We start from the raw sequence: 21,563 nt of genomic DNA, 5'->3' as shown, positions 1-21,563 counted from the left end.
GGCAAGGGAGTGGATAGGGGATGATCAGGCAGGCAGGCAGGCGAGCGGTTGGGAGCCAACAGTCCTGGATTGTGAGAGGGATCCCAGATTGGAGAGGGTGCAAGCTGGGCTGAGGGACACACATCTTCTCCCCCCCACACACACACACATGAATTTCGTGCACTGGGCCTCTGGTTTTTTGAATAATGGCCAAAGTATCTCCAAATTTCATGAGAACAATATATCTCAGAACCAAGGACTTAAGTGGACTCAAATCAAAGCAGCATAAACAACAAACCACACCAATACATGAATTTAAATTTTCTGAAAACTGGGGCCAAAGGAAAACTTTAAAAGCTGTCAAAAGGAAAAAAAAGACATTATATAAGGGGAAACAAAGACAATATGTACAACAAACTTCTTATCAGAAAATATGCAAGCTAAAAAACAACTGCACATCTGAAAGAAAAATATCTCCATATCTAAAACTCTAGATCAAGTACAAATGTCCTTCAAAACGAAGATAAAACATAGACTTTTAAAAGATGAACAGAAGCCAATGGAACTGCACTATAATAAACTTAACTAGAATAAATGCTTTAAAAACAATTCAAGCACAGGGAAAATATCAGATGGAAACCTCGAGCTATACAAAATAACAAGTACCAGAAACAGTTAATATAAAAGTATAAAACAAGTTTTCTCATTTTCTTACATTTCTTTAAAAGCTAATTATCTTATTACAGGAAAAATAATAAAGCTAGAGATAGAAGAAAAATGTATAACAATACTAGCACAAAGGCCAAAAGGAGAAAACAGAAGTATACTGTTCTAAGGGGTTTTTTTAACCTTATAAATGAAGAAATGTAATACTATTTGGAGGTAAACTGTGATAATTTAAATATACATATTACAAACCCTTGTCCAGTCCTTAAGAAGCAACACTAAGAGATATATCTAGTAAGCCAATTTTGAACATAAAATGGAATCCTAAGAAAATACTCCATAATCCAAAAGCACGCAGGAAAATAGAAAAAAAAAAAAGGAGTAGAAGTTAGATGGGACAGGTAAGGGAAAAGGCCAAGATAGCAGACTTAAAGCCAATCATATCAACATCATTATATTAAATATAAATAGTCTAACTATTATAATTAAAAGACATTAATTTTCGGAATGGATAAAATTTTTAAAGACCCACAAGAAATGCTCTTTAAATATAAAGACAAGTTAGGTTTAAGGTAAAATGATTTTTAAAAAGATATATCATGTAACAAACTATAAGAGAGTTGAAGTGTCTAGATTAACATCAAAGTTGACTCCAAGAGACTATTACTAGGAATAAAGAAAAAGGTTTTGTAATGATAAAAATGTCAATTCTTCAAGATGACATAAATCGCAAATGTGTAGGCACCTAATAACAAAGCTTCAAAATATATGAAGCAAAACTGATATATCTAAAAGGAGAAATTGACAAACCCAGAATTATAATTGGCGATTTCAATAGGCTTCCTCTCAGCAACTGATAGAACAAGTAGACAGAAAATCAATAAGAATATAGAAAACATGAACAGCACTGTCAACCAACATAACCGTTTATAAAACATTACACTCAACAATAGAATACACATTCTTTTCAAGTGCACATGGAACATTCACCAAGAGAAACCCATACGCTGGGCAATAAAACAATTTATTTTCAAAATTTGAAGCTTCTGAAAAAATTAAATTTGAAATTAACAAAATATTGAGAATACCACACACACAGAAAATCTGTAAATTAAATACTTCTAAATAATGCATAGGACCAAAGTGTGTGTGTGTGTGTGTGTGTGTGTGTGTGTGTGTATCACAAGGGAAACTAAGAAATATTTTGAACTGAATGATTATGAAAACAATATATACCAAATTGTATGGAACACAAGTAGAGCAGTGCTCAAAGAGAAATCTGTAATTTTACATATGTATATTAAAAAGTAAGAAAAATAAATATTGCTCTAAGATTCTTCCTTCAAAAGTGAGAAAGTGTAAACTAAGCAAAATGTAAAATTGAGCAAAAGAAATAATTAAGAACAGAGAAGCAATAAATGAAACATAAAAAAACTAGTAGAACAAACCAACAAAATGAAGAACCGGTTATTTTAAAAGATCAATAAAATTGATAAACTTTTCACTAAATTAATCAAGAAAGAAAGAAAAGACAAACTACCAGAAATAATTGATATGGAATTGCTTCACATCATAAAGACACTGAAGGGACAATAGAATTAGTATAAACAACTTTATGTCAATAACTAGAGGCCCGGTTCATGCACTGGAGAGGGGGGGCGTCCCTCAGCCCGGCCTGCCCCCTCTCACAGTCCGGGAGCCTTCTGGGTCAGGAGGCGACCTGGCGATTAGGGGAAGGCGATGCCCCATCACACCTCTGCTGTTGCCACTGCCGGCAGCGCAAGCCTCAGCCGGCCCTGGTTACCTGCGCCTCGGGCCGGCCCTGGGCGGCTGGGGGGCTGAGGTATGGCTGTGGGCACCGCCATCTTTGAGGGCGGGACAGACAATTAGCATATTCCCTCCTTATTGGCTGTGGGTGCCACCATCTTTGAGGGCGAGGCAGTCAGCATATTCCCACCTTATTGGCTGTGGGTGCTGCCATCTTTTGCTATGGCGTGAGGGGCAATTAGCATATTCCCTCCTTATTGGCTGTGGGAGCCGCCATCTTTGCGATGGCATGAGGGTCAATTAGCATATTCCTTCCTTATTGGCTGTGGGCGCTGCCATCTTTGCGATGGCCTGAGGGTCAATTAGCATATTTCCTCTTTATTAGATAGGATTACAACTACTCAGATTAAATAGACAAATTCTTTGAATTAAGACACACACTATTAAATTTCAGTAATCACAATAGCACGGTATTGTCATAAGAGACATGTAGATCAAATGAACAGAATTATAGCATCTAGAAATAAACCCATGCATGCACATACACATATACAGACACATTCAATTAATTTTTAACAAAGATATCAAGATAATTCAATGGGTAAAGCAAAATCTTTTCAACAAATGATACTGGAAAACAAGATACCCACATGCAGAAAGAACTTAAACCCTTACCTCACATCACAAAACAAAACTAAATTAAATTAAATTAAAAATGGATCACTTAATCACAGACCAGAAACCTAATAATTACCATAACAAAACTTCTGAAAGAAATCATATGAGAAAATTCTTCACTACCTTGGAATAGCAATTAGAACTCATATATAGCCTGGGGGTGGGGGGGGAAGGAAATGGTACAACCATTTTTTAAAAGTTTAGCAGAGCTTTATAAATTGAAACCTCTACTTCCCACATGACTCAGCAAGTGCACTCCTATTTTTACAGAAATAAAAACATATGCCACACATAAAAACCAGTACATGAAAGTTCATAATCATCAATAAAAGAATAGATAGGCAAATTGTGGTATATCGATACAAGGAACTACAACTTAGCAATAAAAAGGAATGACCTATTTAAAGAAAATATGAAGCCAGATAAAGACCACTGTAGACTATAATTCCAGTTATAAAAAATTATAGAAAAAGCAAAATGAATCTATTGTAACAGCATGGTTACTTGGAGATGCAGCAGTTTCACAAACACATATATTTGTTAAGACAGGAAAATGTACTTATTTACTTTAAAAGGATACATTTTATTGTACGTAAATTATACTTCAATAAAGATAATAAAAAATTTAAGTACTAATGAAAGAATCCATGTAAAAATATCTTGAAGAAAAAATATATTTTTAATATAGCTAAAGTACCTTCTTGCATATATCCAAGGTAAATGTTAATCTCTTATAAAGTATACAATATTTTCAAAAAAAGTATTTTCATACCTAACTACATCAGGACAATAGTTAATGATTTATACTTATTAATCTTAACTGAAAGAGAATTCTTGTGAAATTTCTGGAAACTGAACTATGTGATGAAGTTCATTAGTGACATTAGGATGATTTCTTGCCCAACTGCAATAGCACTATAAACAGAAATTTATATCATTTTCTCTTCACAGCAGACACTGTTAGTTGCTCACCCAAACATAATGGCTCCTTCCTCCACATAACATATGCTCTATATTGCTAGAGATAGCAACATGTCCACTTAACTACATTTTCCAGCCTCTCTGAAGCTAAGCATGGCCACAGCCGTGGTATTTTAAGGAATTTCCTGGAAGTTTCCTTTTAAAGGAGAGGTGTGGCCTGCCTACATTTCCTCCTCCTTCCTATCTAGACTACCACCAAGATGACTAGGGTTTGAACAGCCACCTTGGACAATATGCTACTTGTGATAAACTAAAGATGACGGAGTAACAAGAACGAGCAAGTCCCTTGATAACAGAGAAGTAACCAAACCAGTCATGAAATGCTTCCCTCCAAGTTGATTGCATATAAAATATAAATTTCTATCTTGTTTAAACTATTTGTCTATTTTTTAATAAGCACATGATTGTTACTGTAATAAATAATTTTTATAAAAACATTTCAGCAACTGGCATTTTATTTTTAAAAATGAAAAGACTTTTAGTGGAGGTGATGAATTTTAAAAAATAAAACTATGCAGTTACTCAGGCTCTTTTTATCTTGCCCCAGTCACTGATTAAAAAACTAACAACCCTGATTTTTTCATTTCCAAATGATTCCTCAAATTGGAATAAAGTAGTCTAAGAGAAAAAACACACAACTATCTGCCTATCTGTGGGAAGAAATTTTAAGCTGCATTATTGCTCCATTAATCTCTGATGAAACTTTAAAAAAAATGTAAGCTGTATTATCACTCCATTAATCTCAGGCACATCTATATGCTCCAGTGATTTCTACCTTCATCCTTGCGCTAAATTTTATGGTCTACACTGTTAATTTTTAAAAGGCTCAGGAAAAAAGAGACCAATGTTTGGAATAGCTAGGGGGAGCTTCACAGAAGCCCTAAAGTAGAAGAAAGAACAGCATATAATACAATGTACTGGTTAAGGTTCAGGCTCTGAAGTCAGTGACTTAGTTCCATCACTTGCTGGCTATGTGAACTTGGACAAGTTACTTAAATTTCTTTAGTTTTCTTATCTGAAAAGTGGGAACAGGGCCTTGATGAAAAAATACACATAACTGGCAAGAAGTGAAGTAGTTCCAAGCATTCAGTAAGCACTCTTAGAAAAAGCAAAAGTTCTGAGGTAAGATTTATGCATTCAGAACATATAAAAGGCTGACTTGTAATAAAGATTCATATAAGTGAGTGGCTGGAAATTTTAAATAGAAAAAGAAAATAAAAAACTTAGTAGAGATTAAATACTTTTGGGTAAAATAAGGAAACTTACAGATCAATATATGAAAAGATGCTCATAACCTCATTACAAATAAAGAAACTACAAAATAAAATTTGAGGGGATTTTTGCTCAGAGTGAAAAAAATTTAAAAAAATAAATTTCACTATAGCCAAGTATAGAAGAAATGGCAATTCATGTATTGCCCATAGGATTGTTAGCTGATATAACTTTTAAAGCATTTATGGCTATAACTATCAAAATTTAATATATAACTCTACTATTACAGAAAAAAACTGAATCTTGAAAAATAAAATGGGGGAGAGACCAAGATGGCGGCATAGGTAAACACCGCAGACTGCTGCCGCAAACAACCACTTCAAAAATACAACTAAATGTATTGCCCATAGGAATGTTAGCTGATATAACTTTTAAAGCATTTATGGCTATAACTATCAAAATTTAATATATAACTCTACTATTACAGAAAAAAACTGAATCTTAATGTTTCTCACAGATGATAGTTAAATAAATAATAGTCCATCCCATGCTATTAAACAGGATTCAACTATTAAATAATAACAATAATAATAATGAATAAGGTATATCTAATTATACTGACTTGAAAATATTTTAAAACAACGTTAAATAGAAAGAGCATATTGCCAGAAAAGTTGGAGAATGAGCCTCTAGCTATAATTTTTTAACATACATCATGTTGAGCGTCATGTTGAGCGTCACCATCATGTTGAGTGTCAACCTATGAATCAGGAGGTCACGGTTCAACTCCTGGTCAGGGAACATGTCTGGGTTTCAGGGCATGCAGGAGGCAGCCAATCAATGATTGTCCCTCGTCATTAATGTTTCTCTCTCTCTCCTTCATCCTTCCTCTCTGAAATCAATAAAAATATATTTTAAAAATAAAAGTACACTGTGGTGTAAGAGTAAATTACAACTGCACATTGTTTAAACATTAATACTTAACCAAAAAACAAGTTGCAAAAAAAATGATATATTCCATTTATAAAAAGTTCAAAAATTATATATATGCATATACACACACATACACTAAACATTCATGATTAAAACTATTGTTAGGATGGAATGAAAAACATACAATTCTAGATAACAGTTACCTCTGAAGGGAGAAGAAAGAGAATGGAAAGGGAAGGACACCATAGGATTTCATAAAAGAGTAGAGGCCCAGTGCACGAATTCATGCACCAGTGGGGTCCCTTGGCCTGGCCTGCAGGATTGGGCCAAAACCAGCTGTCCGACATCCCCCGAGGGGTCCTGGATTGTGAGAGGGTGCAGCCCAGGCCAAGGGACCCCACTGGTGCACAATCAGGGCCAGAGAGAGATGCAGGAGGTGGGCCATCCAGGGAGGGTCCGCAGGAGAGCTCCAGGGCATGTCCGGCCCGTCTCGCTAAATCCCGATTGGCCAGACCCCAGCAGCAAGCTAACCTACTGGTCAGAGCATCTGCCCCCTAGTGGTCTGTGCACATCATAGCGACTGGTCGATTGTCTGCCCCCTGGTGGTCAGTGCACATCATAGCGAGTGGTTGAGTGGCCTTAGCATATCATTAGCATATTACGCTTTCATTGGTTAAACGGCTGACCGGTTGACCAGACACTTAGAATATTAGGCTTTTATTATATAGGATAACATTCTTTTTCTTACTCTGGGCATTAGGTACATGGGTGTTCATTGTATTGTGATTCTTTCTACTTTATCTATGATTTATACGTGCTATTTTTATCTACTCCATATCTAATAAAAACAATTTCAAATTACATATGTGCATTGGCAAATATACTTAAAAGCAAGAAAAAAACCTAGAATGATAAAGATTAAACTACTGGTAGTTACCTTCCCCGGGTGAGGGAACAAACCTTCATCCTTTAGTATTGTTTGAATTTGAAAATAATTATGTAATGTTTTATTACATGTATAAAAATTAGACTTTTCTCTTAATGTTATAATTTTGAAAAGTGTAATCACATGGAAAATGTTAGTGTTATGTTTATACTTTGATTACCTCTATGTACAATAAACAAGTACATTAATAAGAATAGCAGAGTTGTAAATCTGATCCAATGGAGTAGCTAGATTATGGGTAATTTTTTTACAGTTTCAATTTCTTGGAAGTTTTATTTCTTAGAAATATTTTGCATTTCATTAATACTACCTCACTTGGAGAGAAATTAAAGAAAAATGACAAAGGCAAGAAAGCCAACTCTACCTTCAGGATAGCTAAGGGAAAAATCTACCCACATGCGAAGGCTGAATGTATTACAGCCAATTTACAATAGATAGCACATGCTGTGCCAGTAAGTGCACTCAAAACAACTGGAGAGGATCCCCAACACACCAAGGACATTATATCAAAGGTTCTAAAGTGCATATGTACATTTCAGCTCTGAACTGAGAACTGGCACTGCCAAGAAAAACTACAATAGAGGCAGGGAAGGCTCCAGTGCACAGGGAGCCCAGGACTGTGCTAGAAAAGAAGAGGGGTATGGAGGCATGAGCAGAGAGGGAGGAAAGAAGGGAAAACTTTTCCTAATACCTGAGGAAAAATATGACATGACACAACAATTACACTCAATACCTATAAAAATATTGTACAATCAGAAAGCTAAGTGCCAGGGAATAAAGAATAGAAGGTCAGGAATGAAAATTTAAAGGAATCCAAAATCAGCCCAGCTGGCATGGCTCAGTGGTTGAGCGTCAACCTATGAACCAAGAGGTCACAGTTTGATTCCCAGTCAGGGCACATACCTGGGTTGTGGGGGGTGCAAGAGGCAGCCCATCAATGATTCTCTCATCATTGATGTTTCTATTTCTCTCTTCCTCTCCCTTCCTCTCTGAATCAATAAAAATATATTTAAAAAATTAAAAAATAAAGGAATCTAAAATCCGAATAGGAACCAGGCCAAAGATATGCACTATTTTGTAATCTTTACAAATGTCCTTTCTATTCTATATATTATGTCAATTCCTAAAAATTGGAAATTTCCACAAAGAGAAGAAAAACAGGGGTAAAAGTCTATTTCATCCTCCTACCAAAAATATCACCAATATGAAATTAATATAAACCAAACTTTAAAAAAAAACTGAATTAAAATATCTCAAAGCAGATTTGTAGAGAAAAAATGTAATCTGCTTTCAGAGCTTACCACTAGTACAAACTGAGGCTCTATGTAACCAAGGCTGAAAGAGCCAACTGCTGTTAGGGGACCTCCCCCATTTTCTTTCTCCAAATCAGGGTTTTCCACTCCCATTTCTAATAATCAAAATTTCATGACCTCTTCCTCTGCCAAAATATTCTGATTCCCATCACTCACACCACCATCAGCACCCACCCCACCAGTATTGCCATCTTTCTTCCCAACCTTTTTTCTCCACTCCTCCATTCTCTTACAAATCTTTCTCAACTTGAGAAAAATCTTACTCTCACTGCCTCAAGTATTTTCTTAAAATAGGCAAGTTACAAACCGTAATTTTTGGTTTTACTTTTACACTATCCCCTGCCTTTCTGCCCCCAGCTCCCATATATGTTTAATCTTAAAACTGAGTTTTGCCCTAACCGGTTTGGCTCAATGGATAGAGCGTTGGCCTGCAGACTCAAGGGTCCCAGGTTCGATTCCAGTCAAGGGCATGTACCTTGGTTGCGGGCACATCCCCAGTAGGAGGTGTGCAGGAGGCAGCTGATTGATGTTTCTCTCTCATCGATGTTTCTAACTCTCTATCCCTCTCCCTTCCTCTCTGTAAAAAATCAATAAAATATATTTTTTTTAAAAAACTGAGTTTTGTAGGGCTTAATTTAACAGAAAGAACCCAGGCTCAGTGAATACTTTTATATGTACACACCTGTGATCAAAATGTAAGTCTTCTACTAACTATAACTCATACATGTTGTCAACTGTTCTCCTTGTTTTACATACACAAGAATGTAAATGCCATAAAAACCAAGAACATCTGTTTGGCATTTGATTCCTCCCCTATGATATATGTAATTGCTCACCAAGTCCTGTTATCCTCCAAAATATTACTTGAGTCCACTTCTTTCTCTCCATTCCTACTAGCCCTGCATAATTTCTCACATCTAAACTACTCCAAGGGCTTCTCTTCTATTACAATCCACACTCCACAGAACCCATATGAGTTTTCTCTCTTAATCATAAATCTGATGACATCATTCTCCTCCTTAAAACCCTTCAGGCATTCCCCTATACATACAGAATAAACTTCCAGCTCCTTGTCGTCCAATCTAGCCTCAAACATCACCTTTCAGTCTTGTCTCCAATCTACTGAAGACTAGGCACTAAATAAAAGGTAAGTAAGTTTTTTAAAAAAGAGAATAATTTCCCAGGATGTCTAGAAATGTTGTAGTATGACTTATTAATGTATTTTTATGTGGTTACTTATGTAATTGACAAATTTATGGATCCTAACCATACAATATTATCACCAAATTAAAACTTTTACAAAATAGCTAAACCAAGTTCTATCCACATACTGTAATGTACTAAAACTGGATTGAGCTGTTTAAAATATTTCTCTTTTCAATTCCAATACTAAAATGTAAGGTAGATCACAAGGAATCTAAGTCAGCAGTTTTTTTCTAAAACGAGTGTTAGCTAACATGTATCACCAAATTTGTCAGTTTTCTCGAAATGTTAGTCAGTTCTCTGGGTTCTTAAAAGTGCATCATACCTATTTATTATATGAGAAAGTCCAGCAACAAAATCAAAGTTACATTCGAAAATAAGTGCCTACGTAGGTGAGGTTTTCCATCTAGAATATTCCTTGAGTTTATCATATAAACTACCAAAAACAAGCTATTTATCTTAACAGAATCATTAGAAAAATTTCCTAAGAACAAGTAAAAATTCTTTTTCAAATAAAATTTGTAAATGTTACTGAAGAAGCCAGTTTACTAGCTTACATATATCAAATTATAAGTTCTCATGAGAATCATTCCACTGTTTAATTAAATGTTATAGGATCTTGCCGACAGCCTCAAGAATAGCACCATCTGTCTGAGTTTAAAAGCTCAGTTTCACCAGGATACTACCAAACAGCAACAAAAACATCACTCTCATAGATATCTCTTTCAGCTAATTTATAGACAACTAATTAATTTAGTCTTCTTGGGATCACAACAATTGAGTCAATCCACGCAGATGATTACTTTGTATGTAAACCAATACACTTTGAGAAATGCTTTTAATAACTTAAACTTCAGTTAAGAACTTGTATTTAAGAAGACAAATATTTATGATCTTCAGTAGCTAACATGTAGATTTATGCTCTGGTATAAATTCTAAATGTTAAACTGCTCAAGTGTTATATAAATCTATAAAATTAAAAGGGGCCTGTTATTATTTACTAGTAGAATAATCATGTCAGTAAATTTTCCTAAAACATCTATAGGTATAGAATTATATTACCAAACTTTTGATAGGATTTCAACTCCCTTTTTTAAGATATGAGAAGTACTTTTAAAAGAAAAAATTATAAAATCACCCATGTAATCTGAAGAATATAGAAACAAAGGTGACTGAGGAAAATGCCATTATATTCCTGAATTCAAAAATAGAAAATAATACTTGCCACTGCAACTCGTAATCTGAACAACTAATACCTAGGCATGCTTTCTGTAGGTAAAACATCCTCTGCACCTCCCCTAACATTGAATATTAAGGCAGACCACAATAAAGTCAAACCCTAAATATATGAGTGCTATTGTCCTAACCTTCAACTGCGGGAGAAATTGCTGAAAGAACATGAATGGGATAGATACCAGATGGTTTACTGGGCTTCTCAAATGAGTAAAAAGCAACATTAAGTAGGCAAAGGTAAGAACTTTGGTCTCACAGACCAAACTTTATGTAAAAACTTAAAATGTTCTCAACCGGTTACTTTTTTTATTTATCCCAATGCTTTTTCCCCCCGCTCCCAGAGGGGAAGGGAGCGGGAGAGAGAGAGAGAAACATCAATGATGAGAGAGAATCACCAGTAGGATGCCTCCTGCATGCCCACACTGGGGATTGAGCCCACAACCCAGGCATGTGCCCTGACCGGGAATCGAACCGTAACCTCCTGGTTCATAGGTCAAAGCTCAACCACTGAGACATTCCGGCTGGGCCCCAAGACTTTTCACCAAAAATGGGCATCAGGATATCTTATGTTTGCTAGACTTATAATTTCACTGCCCCCTTATAATTTGCCTGGATCTCCAGAAAGCAAAAATTCCACTCCCATTTAATTTGTCCCAATCTCTAGTCTTACCAATTAATGGACCACTAAATCCATCTCCATTGAAACTGTATGAAAACAAAGTAACCTGAAGTATAGTTGACTACAACCAGGACCAGGGAGGCATCTGTACAAGCAGGCAGGAATTCTTGGTACACATCTACAATGTATGTATACCAATATATCCAAAAGTAGAGTTCTTCTCAGGGTTTTTGCTTATCATATGTAAGACCCCCATCAGAAGGTACTAAATTGCTGACTTAAGCAACAATTTAGAGTAAAAAAATGGAACTAAGATAATATATTTACAAAGACAGACATGACAAGACATTGACCAAAGAAGCATCCTTTAAAATGAGATTTCTGGGGTGGTGACTAAAAGCAATTCCAAAGGGAAAGGATCAAAAAATATTATGAACAATGGCCTTGGTATTTGATCCATTTCAAGAGGGCTTACTTTGAAAAATACTTCTCATTTGGGCAGTTTTGTGTCATTTTTTGGTATAACCAGTTCAAAATCAGTTTTATAACTTAAAAGTGTATAACATGTGACCTACTTAAAATGACCATTAAAAGAAAACGAAGATGTTTAAGTGCAAAAGCACATCAAGTAAAATGTGAAATTTTTAGCTAAAAGTATTTTTAAATGTTTATTCTGGCTCAAACTCAGTATCTTTAATCTTTGCCTTTAAAAAGCACTCGGGCTACAACTGAGAGTCCCCACTTCCTTCATACTTATTCATTTCTTACATCCTCTCATCTTTTATTTTTAAAGGGTTATCTTACTCTTTTTCACTGCTAACCCCCATCACCTTGATACCATCTCCAGCCAAACCTGTTTAAGCAACAACTTTTCTTGTATCTTCCATCTTTCTGTCTCTCCACCACCGATACTCATAAGCCCACAAACACAAATGAGGTTCTAGCCTGCTAAAAATTTCCTTCAATCTACTTTTCAATCTTTAACCCTCCACTCCCCCTCTCCCATGTCCCTGCTTGCTTCACAATCAATATTCTTCAACTGAAAAGTACTATTCATCGTTCCACAATCCACTATGATCTAGATTTCACCCTCAAAAGTCAAATGTAACAACTTCAACTAAGTACCAAGCTGTCCAAATAGCAAACTTCCTCATATTTCACTCGTTACTTCTCCCATTCAATGTCCATCACAACTGCCTTTGAAAAATCATGATTATTCTCTTTATTTGGCAGAGAAAGCAAAATTATATTGCCTATTTAAAGCACATATAACATATACAATCATGGCTTAAATGCCTAGACTTCATGAGAAGTACTCCTGGATCAAAATTTAGTTTGTTTTAAATGCACAAAATTTTTAAAATGATGGGTTACACAGTTCGACAATTCTAATTTGTCTGTGTAAGAGAGTAATCCTAGAAAGGCTTTTTAAACACATTATTAAATGTAACAGCATTTAACACACTTCTTTTTCCTCAATTCAGTTCTCATAATAATTTCTATATCATCTTGGATTATCTCCCACTTTGAATTTCATATCCCATCTGCTCATTTAAGATTCACGTCTGTCCAGTTTCTTGAATATTTGTCACTTTAGACATTAGCATTTTGGATAATATAGCACTGGTTTGTTTTTTTTAGTTCAGAATTATTCTAGAAAACTGATGATTTTAAATTTTAACATCACCATTTCTCAATCTAAATTGGCCTGTCCCTGCTTCAAATTTTCCACCTAACAAAAATTAGATTTCAATAAGTTTGTGTACTATTTTTTAAAAGGAAACTAAGACCATAAATTAAAAGTGATCTCCTACATACCACTTCAGTACATGTTCTCAAGGATAGACTCAGAGTTGTCAACTGAGCTTCCAAATAATGCCCTTTCCAGTCCTCTCTAGCAAGCCACATCCATCCATTCCTTCAAGATTCCTTAAAACTCCCCTTCTGAGTTTTTCTGGCTACAAGGTACTATACTATCTGTCCATGTTGCTTTTTCTCCTTCTGCACTTACAATATAGCATCTTAGAAGCTAAATAGGTCTTTTTTCCATATAAGACCATTAGCCCCTTTGTAAGCCTAAGACCATTTTAACCATTTCTGATGTATGTGCATTATTCGAAAATGAATTATATAACCTAAGTTTCTCAAACATAACAAAAAAATTAACATTTCTAAATACTAGTTTATTCGCTACCCCATCCAATCTCAAGCCCCACCACCATTTCCTTTTTTATTTCACTGGTGTTCAGAAGTCCTCATTTACCACACAAAATTGGAGGTAGAAAGCTTGTCTCTATTATAAGTAAAGAAGAAAAGGTAAGAAAAGAGCTAAAGGGCAAAGAAATACAAAATCTTTTCCTGATGACATCATAGGACCTGCCACTATTCTTAACATTTTTTTTTATTTTTCCAAATTTTATAAGAGTTTATTTGAGCCAAACTGATGACATGCCTGGAAGCAAGATCTTGAATGCTCCTATATAATATTAATTTAAGGCATATACCAACAAGTTCTGGTTACATATTTACTCCCTAAAGCAACCCACTAAAAAATTTTTAATGATACAGCTTAAGGTCTGGTAAAGAAATTACTGAAAGCAAATATTGGAGCCAACAGAATGCAGGAAAGGAAGAAAAAAGGAATAAGAAAAAAATGGGACAAATAAAATAAGTGGTAATATGTAGATTTAAACTCAACTACCAACATTTTAATAAAATATCAATCAGCAAAAAAGAAGCAATAGATTCCTGCAGGAAAGGGAAAATCTGCCTCAATCCTTACTCCAAAAACTGCTGCACTTCGCACCGGGGCCATCCTTGCCTCAACACTCTTCAAGCCTCTCCTTCAAATAGCAATCCTCTCCCAGGCCTAGAAGAGGGCTGAGCCTGGGCAGCCCTCACTCCCAGTGCCTGGAGCCAAAAAAGGTTTTAGGAGTGCCTGCTCTGACTGCCAGCACTGCACAGTCAGAGGAAAGGTACTCCCCTAACATCCTAAACAGGAAAAATAAAGGTAAGTTTGATCCCATAAAAAATGCTGCCATAAATAGCATCTGAGTTCTCTAACACAAGTATTTAAGTACCATACACTGTAAATAGGTTAACCATCATTTGGAGCAATAGAAGAGTAGGTTTTATGTGAAAACCAACTTACAAACTAACTTGTTCTAATACTTCATAATGCTAAAGACCACCTCCATGTAAAACTTTACATCTCTAGATAAAAACTTAGGGTACTATTCCTATTCAACAGGACTAATACAGAAACTAGAGATTTGTAGGGTTGTTCGGAGGGGGGCCCTTTTCTTCCTTCAATAAGGTCTAAACAATATTTTTAGATGTTGCGACATTACTAAATGAAAAATAGAAATTAGCCGGTAGTTAAGGATACATACTTTGTTCAAAACATAGTAAGGTTTGAATACACACACACACACACACACACACACACACACACATATATATATATTACATTTTATAAATAACCTATAATTTTTGGCTGGCTTTGTTTTTGTGGTTGTTTTATCATATGTAAAAACAACAACAACATAGTAAGGGTTGTTACATGTATGTCAGGCTAAAAAGTGACTTAGTCTTTAAGAAGAAAAATATTTATTAAGTACTATTTCTGACATTCACTGAGACAAATCTTAAAATGTTAATAAAACAGCTATTTAAAGTTCAAAGAGCACTCCATAGCTGCCAAGGAATTAATAGCTTAAACTACCAAATAAGAGTCATAGTTCAGTTTCCAATCTCAGCCAGTCATAGCTCAGAGTTGGTAGAGCAAAATCACTCAGCATATTAAAGATACCACGCAACTATGAATCATATACAAATGAAAAGTTGTAACATCTAAAGATGAATTTCAAGTTTTTCTTCTCAATCACTGCTTATTTATGAAGACAGACACAAGAACAATTTAATCTTCTGCTTACCCCCAAAAAAAGAACAAATACAGCTTAACTACTATATTTAACACAAGTAATTTTGCCACTCCAACTTCCTGGTAAACTGCCTAAGGCTACTCTAAGCTTTAGTTGTAATTTGCTAGAAGTTTCTTCCTATTAAAGAATATTATCAAGTCTTCCAAAGTGCTTTCCTTAAAAGGTACTCAAAGTGATTTTTCACATTTCCTGCCTTCCATATTTCTGTCAAGTTTACAGAAGGAGAAACTGAGGCAAAAACTAAAAATAAAAACATTATGTGAACAACCTGATCTGAATAGTCACTCATAAAAAAATTGAATGCCATTCAACTTTCCTTATTACCAGTTCACTGCCCATATTACTGGGCTCATGGACAATAATCTTGTAACTGAAGGTTGCGCAAAAGCCCTCCCTCTTATACAGCTTTAAAATATGGAAATGAGGGAATTCTGGATCAAGACCCAAACAAAATCTCCAACAGGCTCCAATATCTATAGGTTGCCTAACATATAGAAAATCTAAATACTAACTGAATTTCTATTTCATTGAGGTATGATAAGCATGCCTCATCTCTTGATCAGCTGGATTCTCTTTAATAAAGATTTTCTAGAACTCATCTAAAATATTACCAAGCCACAGTACATAAGTCCTAGATATTCAGAACAGAGCTAAACATCTAAATAAGTTCAAAGAAAAATAATTATGATCAGGACCTAAATGGGCAATGAAAACTCCCTTAGGGAGTAAAATGAAAAAAAAAAATAGTTGTCCAGCAATTAATTAATTTAACAAACAGTTAATGAGCACCTAACTATGAAGAGAATGCAAAGATGATTTAGACAGGGTCAATGCCCTACAGAAGCTCATCTACTTATCAGAGGCATATAGAAGGAGATACACATAAGGAGCAAGAGTGACTAGTTCTACCTGTGGGAGTCAGGAAAAGCTTCTCGGAGGAAGTGATATTTGACCTACTTTTAAGATGAGCAGGATTGTGCCAGGCATATACACATATTAAAAAACAAAAACTATGAGGTGGTTCCTGAGTTAGATACATTAGATAATGTAGGTTTCCCTTATCTCTCTCTAGGACATTAAAATGCAATCATGAGAATTGCCAACACAAAATGTTTTTACACACCAATTATACTCTTTTGAATACTTTACTTATTAGCTCTCAAATTAAGCCCAGATGGATTTAATCACCTTTGCTATTTAATGAAATGAAATAATGTGACACTATGTGAGGAAGCTTCATGTGTCTTATGTAAAAAATACTTCCTCGGGAATTTATCAATGCTCTTTGGGGAAAAAAAAAAAAAGGTCACACCCTTTTAGATGATCAGTCTTTGAAATTTCCACTCAACATTATAAAATTCCTGTTCACAATTAATTATATTTTATTTTAAACAAATTATTACCTCAAATTTAATTTTAATATCAAATGGCCCTGGCCGGTTTTGCTCAGTGGACAGAGCATGTACTGGTCAAGGGCATGTACCTCAGTTACAGGCCTGGCCCTGGTCGAGGAGGGTGCAGGAGGCAACCAGTGGATGTGAAAATCAATGGAAAAGTGTCTTCTGGTAAGGATTTAAAAAAAAAAGTCTTAAATGTAACCAATTAATGCAATAATTTAATACAAATTAAGACTTATTATAGTAAAAAGGTCTAGAAAAGATTGAGAAAAAGCTATTTACCTGCAAATATACCTAATTTTCTTTATCTCTCCCTTTTCATTTTTAAGTTACCACTGCAAAGTTAAACTATGCAAAATAAAGACACAAATGAAATTTCAATATAATCAACTCAAGAGGTTCCGTTAACAATAATGGAATTTCGCTGTACTAGAAAAAGTACAAAATGTAGAGAGCTGTCAACCAGGGCTCTGTGCTGTTTCACAGTAGTAGAAATACAGTTTTAATAAGATTCTACCACCATTCACCTAGAATGAGAAAATAAACATTCATAAATACACATAATAAACCAGAGTGTGGAAATGCCAATGGCAAAACATTTTCCTTTGAACACAACTGATTCTCCTAAATCTCATCCAGAAAGGAGAGGAAAAAAGTCATCTTTCTCCTTTTTTCAGACTGAAACCTAAATGTACTCTGAAAGTTATATTATTAGCTTAAAAAAAGGAAAATAACTTTACTCGAACAAAAATAACTAAAACATGCTAACATAAATGCGAGTAAACCAGGAGTTCCTATAAGAGAAGACTACTATAGCCAATTTATGAGGATAGAATCTATTCCATACTACAGATGATTTTAAAAAATCAAATAACAAAACAATATAGTGGAGTAGAATTATCTCTGAAATAAACACCAATCACATTTTTACAGAAGTTAAAGCTATGTTTATATCAACTAATGCAAATATAGAAAACTATGCTGATGTACAGTGACTTTATACTAAACAAAAATTGGGCAAGCATACATATTTTATTCATGCAAATGAGTTGAATTTACAATTCCTCATTTATGTTAATATTTACCAAGATTAATGGAAAATCATCTCCCCTAGGTTATGAAGTGAATTCCCCCAACAGAACAAAGCTGACACCTTCAAATCTTTTGAATAAACAATGAAAGGACATACTATAAAAGGAAATATCTGAACAGGATTAGAAAGAAGTTAAATGATTCAAGAGAGTAAAAAAAAAAAAGCCCTAAATTCCAAGAACACATTACAAATATTGATTCTTTAATTTCAAAACTCTAAGCAAGTTCTATGAAGCAATGCATGTGTGTGAATTCTTTTTTAAACTATTCCCCACAGCACATTTTGAGACTACCCAGTTAACTCACTTTGCAATGCATTAAATGTAATTTCTCAAAATAGTAAAGTAAAATGACAACATTGAAATTCTGGTAGCTAACACTACACAACACATAGTTTGGAAAGCAGATTGGCACACAGTGCATTTTAAACAAATGACACTAATAGCATGTTGCAGAAATCATTGTTCTCCACTTCTAACAAATGGTTGCAATGCACAGTTCAGTAATTAAAAAACCTAATATTCAACTATATTACTATTTCTCATAAACTTTGTCTAATCTCCCTCACTGGCTAGCATCTGTGAAAAAAAAATGTATCATCCACTTTAAGGAAGAAAAAAAGCGCACCTTCTATTACTAGTTTAAAGAAGGAGAACATTGCTATTGTCTTCTTTCAAAAATAACTCAAATCATTTGAAAAAAATATCCAGTCTATCTTTGAATCAAACTTGGACAGTTGAATTAACTGTTCCTGAAACAAAAATCCAAATCAATAACCTTATTACTATTTACATTGAGTTTCATCTTAATTTTAAATAACTTGACAAATAGAACTATAGAATGTACTTATCTTCTGCAAATAGTTATCATAATTTATAGCATATAGTACAAACTAGTGACAGTGTATCTTTTTACTAATCTCAAGAATAGAGATCTCTGAAAATGTTTGAGGAATACCATTAACTCACAATTAAGGAGGCTAAATTAGCCAGTGAACAAAAAAGATGAATCAATTTTTCCATAAGTAATTAATATAATCCACACTATACCTTAATGTTACTCAAAGGAATGCCTGAAGAGATTTTTTTTTCCTAATAAATATTAATACAATCATAAAAAATATGACCAAAACAATCCAAAGAAAATGCTAAGTTATCTAAGCACCTGGCAAAAACTCAATAAACACTAATTGTCCTAAAGGCACCCCCCACCACCACCTTTATTCTCACAAAGAACAGACCCAACCTAACTTCCTCTCAATGAGCACTTCAAGCAATAACACAGCAACATATCATATAGCATAGAAATCTTGAGTACATTATTTTCTCTTAAAATTATGAACCCATCACACGTACAAATGGCTCTTTAAAACGGTCCAGTAAACTGCTACACTATGCCTTAAATTGCTGTCTATTATGTACTTAAAAATATTTACTAGCAATTGGAGGTTATATGGCAACTATTATTACTGTGTGGCAATTATTGCTATTAAAAATATATAAATACTGTAACACCATGTGCTACTAACAACAAAAGGCTAAGCAGAAAACACACATTAGCAAGTTATAAACATTTTCATTAAAGAAAATGAACCATCATGGGGGGAGAAAAGATGCTTTAAATGTAAATACTAAAATAGGAAATTGGGATGAAAAAAATACCCTGTGTTTATATTTTGGCACTTGAGAAGATTAGAGAAATCATTCCCTTTTCCTCATTTTCAATTGATAGTCCTCCCCATTTGGTTCTAACTCAAAAAAATACATCTCAAAGTTTACAACTATGTTCTCTTTCTGCAAAAAAATAAATCTCTTAAGGAAAACAGTAAAAAGGTCACCAACAACTTAAAATATAGAATTAATGATCCTTGATAGGAATTAATTACTAATGTGTTTATGTGCGTTTCAATTCAAGGAGGAAGAATTTGATATCACCCAATTACCCCATAGTCAGGGAGATTCTAAGCAAATAAAACATGAATGTAGAATATACATACCTAAGAATTAGACTGCCTCATGTCAAAGAGTATATACTTAAATCTAGTTAAAGGACACAAAATTGCTTTTCTCCATATCATCTCAATAGAGAAACATAACTAAAGAAACAAAACTAAAGATATACTTATATCTGGAAATTATGTGTCTTCCCACAAGGGTGGCTTGACTATCATAGGGTGCACTATTGCTACACTTTCCAAAAAGACAGATTTAACACACTTAACTGAATTATAACTGAGTGACTATATAACAAGTCTCCCAGAAATGTGATGGACAGCATGAGAAAACAGTTTTGAGTCACAAAGGCACAGCCATGCATGTATTTAATGCAGTAGCTACAAATCTCACAACAGTAGGAATAAGAAACACATACAATGACCCATATCATGTACACACAATGGCATTTTCACATTAGAAAAGGGGGGCAGGGGTTGACAGAGAATTTAGGAAATTTGATACCACAGAAACTGATGCAGTAGAAAAATCAGAAAGCAAAATAAGTAAAGGACTAACAAAAATCTTAAGGCACCTGATTGCAAAATCAATGTTTGCTAAACCATAATGAACAACTCAAGGAAATAGAAAGTGGGTGGGTGATTAGTATGGTACAGACTTTTAATCTCTAGCTTATATTTCAATTCACATTAATATGAATGTCTAGTTAAATTCTCTATAAACAATACTTTGTTCAAAAAGCTTCAGGCCAAAAAGAAAAATATATGCTATTAATAAGTACATAGAGTTCTTACAATGCATGCTTTATTTTGACCAGGTGATGATTTTATCCTTTTAGAATTAACTATTCTATACAATGTACTTTAGGCAACACATTTTTTATATTCCACGTTGTTGCTGTATGTAATTTTCAAGAAAAATTTGTATTTATCAGCAGCTTTCTAACAGACTAGTATTTTTTAAATTAGCATCTTATTCACTCCACATACAAGAAAATGTAGATACTTTCGTCTTTTCAAAAAATTCACCCCATGCAGTCCTGCAGTTCTGCATTTCCAAGTTGCTACCTAAAGAGTAATTCTGTTTTTAAAAAGAAAAAAAAAATCAATTCCTGGTTTAAAGAGGTTCAGGAGAGGAATACCCAAAGCACAAACCTTTAGTTGGTCATAAAGCAAAATAATCCTTCTCCCACAAAACTGTTTCTCCAAAAGAATCTCAAGCATCTTATCTCTATAACATTATAATCCTCATTTAAGGTTTAAAAAAAGAGAGATAAAAAAGTGACATATCCTAAAGAATGGCTACACATGTAATATACTTTCATTCATCTACAAAACCTACTGTATATAAATCAATCACATATACACGAGCCATTACCAGTCAGCATGATATATGGTAATTTGGAGGATCTCTCTTCACTAATATTGGTCTACTTGGTTATTTTAATTACCTGTTAAAGTGTCAATGTGGTCACCAGATGCCAAACAAAAACCATTTTAAATACCACTTAATCAATACATTTGCTAATCTATGAAAGTCCCAGAACCTGACTGATACTAAATGATAGACTGAGAGGGAGAAAAGAGGAAGCAAAGTGCGTTTTATTCCCATATATCAAAAGATTAAGGGAAAACCATCACAGCACTAA

The 21,563-nt window shown here is 34.3% G+C and overlaps 1 protein-coding gene across 3 annotated transcripts in view; it reads right to left on the bottom strand.

Annotated features, from left to right (window-relative positions):
* MED13L (mediator complex subunit 13-like) overlaps nt 1-21,200 on the bottom strand; it is a 269,139-nt gene extending 247,939 nt beyond the window's left edge. Inside the window, exon 1 of one of the 3 annotated variants that reach the window (XM_014537703.1) lies at nt 20,921-21,200. In XM_014537703.1, the coding sequence (XP_014393189.1) occupies nt 20,921-20,968 (48 nt within the window). In that variant the 5' untranslated portion in view covers nt 20,969-21,200. Of the gene's footprint in view, nt 1-6,020; nt 6,045-20,920 lie in introns of those variants that run through there. The other 2 variants (XM_014537702.1, XM_014537704.1) reach the window with 2 other exon arrangements.
* Nucleotides 21,201-21,563: the final 363 nt, after the last annotated feature.

Source organism: Myotis brandtii, unplaced genomic scaffold, assembly GCF_000412655.1.
Source record: "Myotis brandtii unplaced genomic scaffold, ASM41265v1 scaffold181, whole genome shotgun sequence".
Lineage (NCBI taxonomy): Eukaryota > Metazoa > Chordata > Mammalia > Chiroptera > Vespertilionidae > Myotis > Myotis brandtii.
The sequence above is the reverse complement of the archived record's forward strand: the minus strand, read 5'-3'. Positions and strand labels throughout refer to the sequence as shown.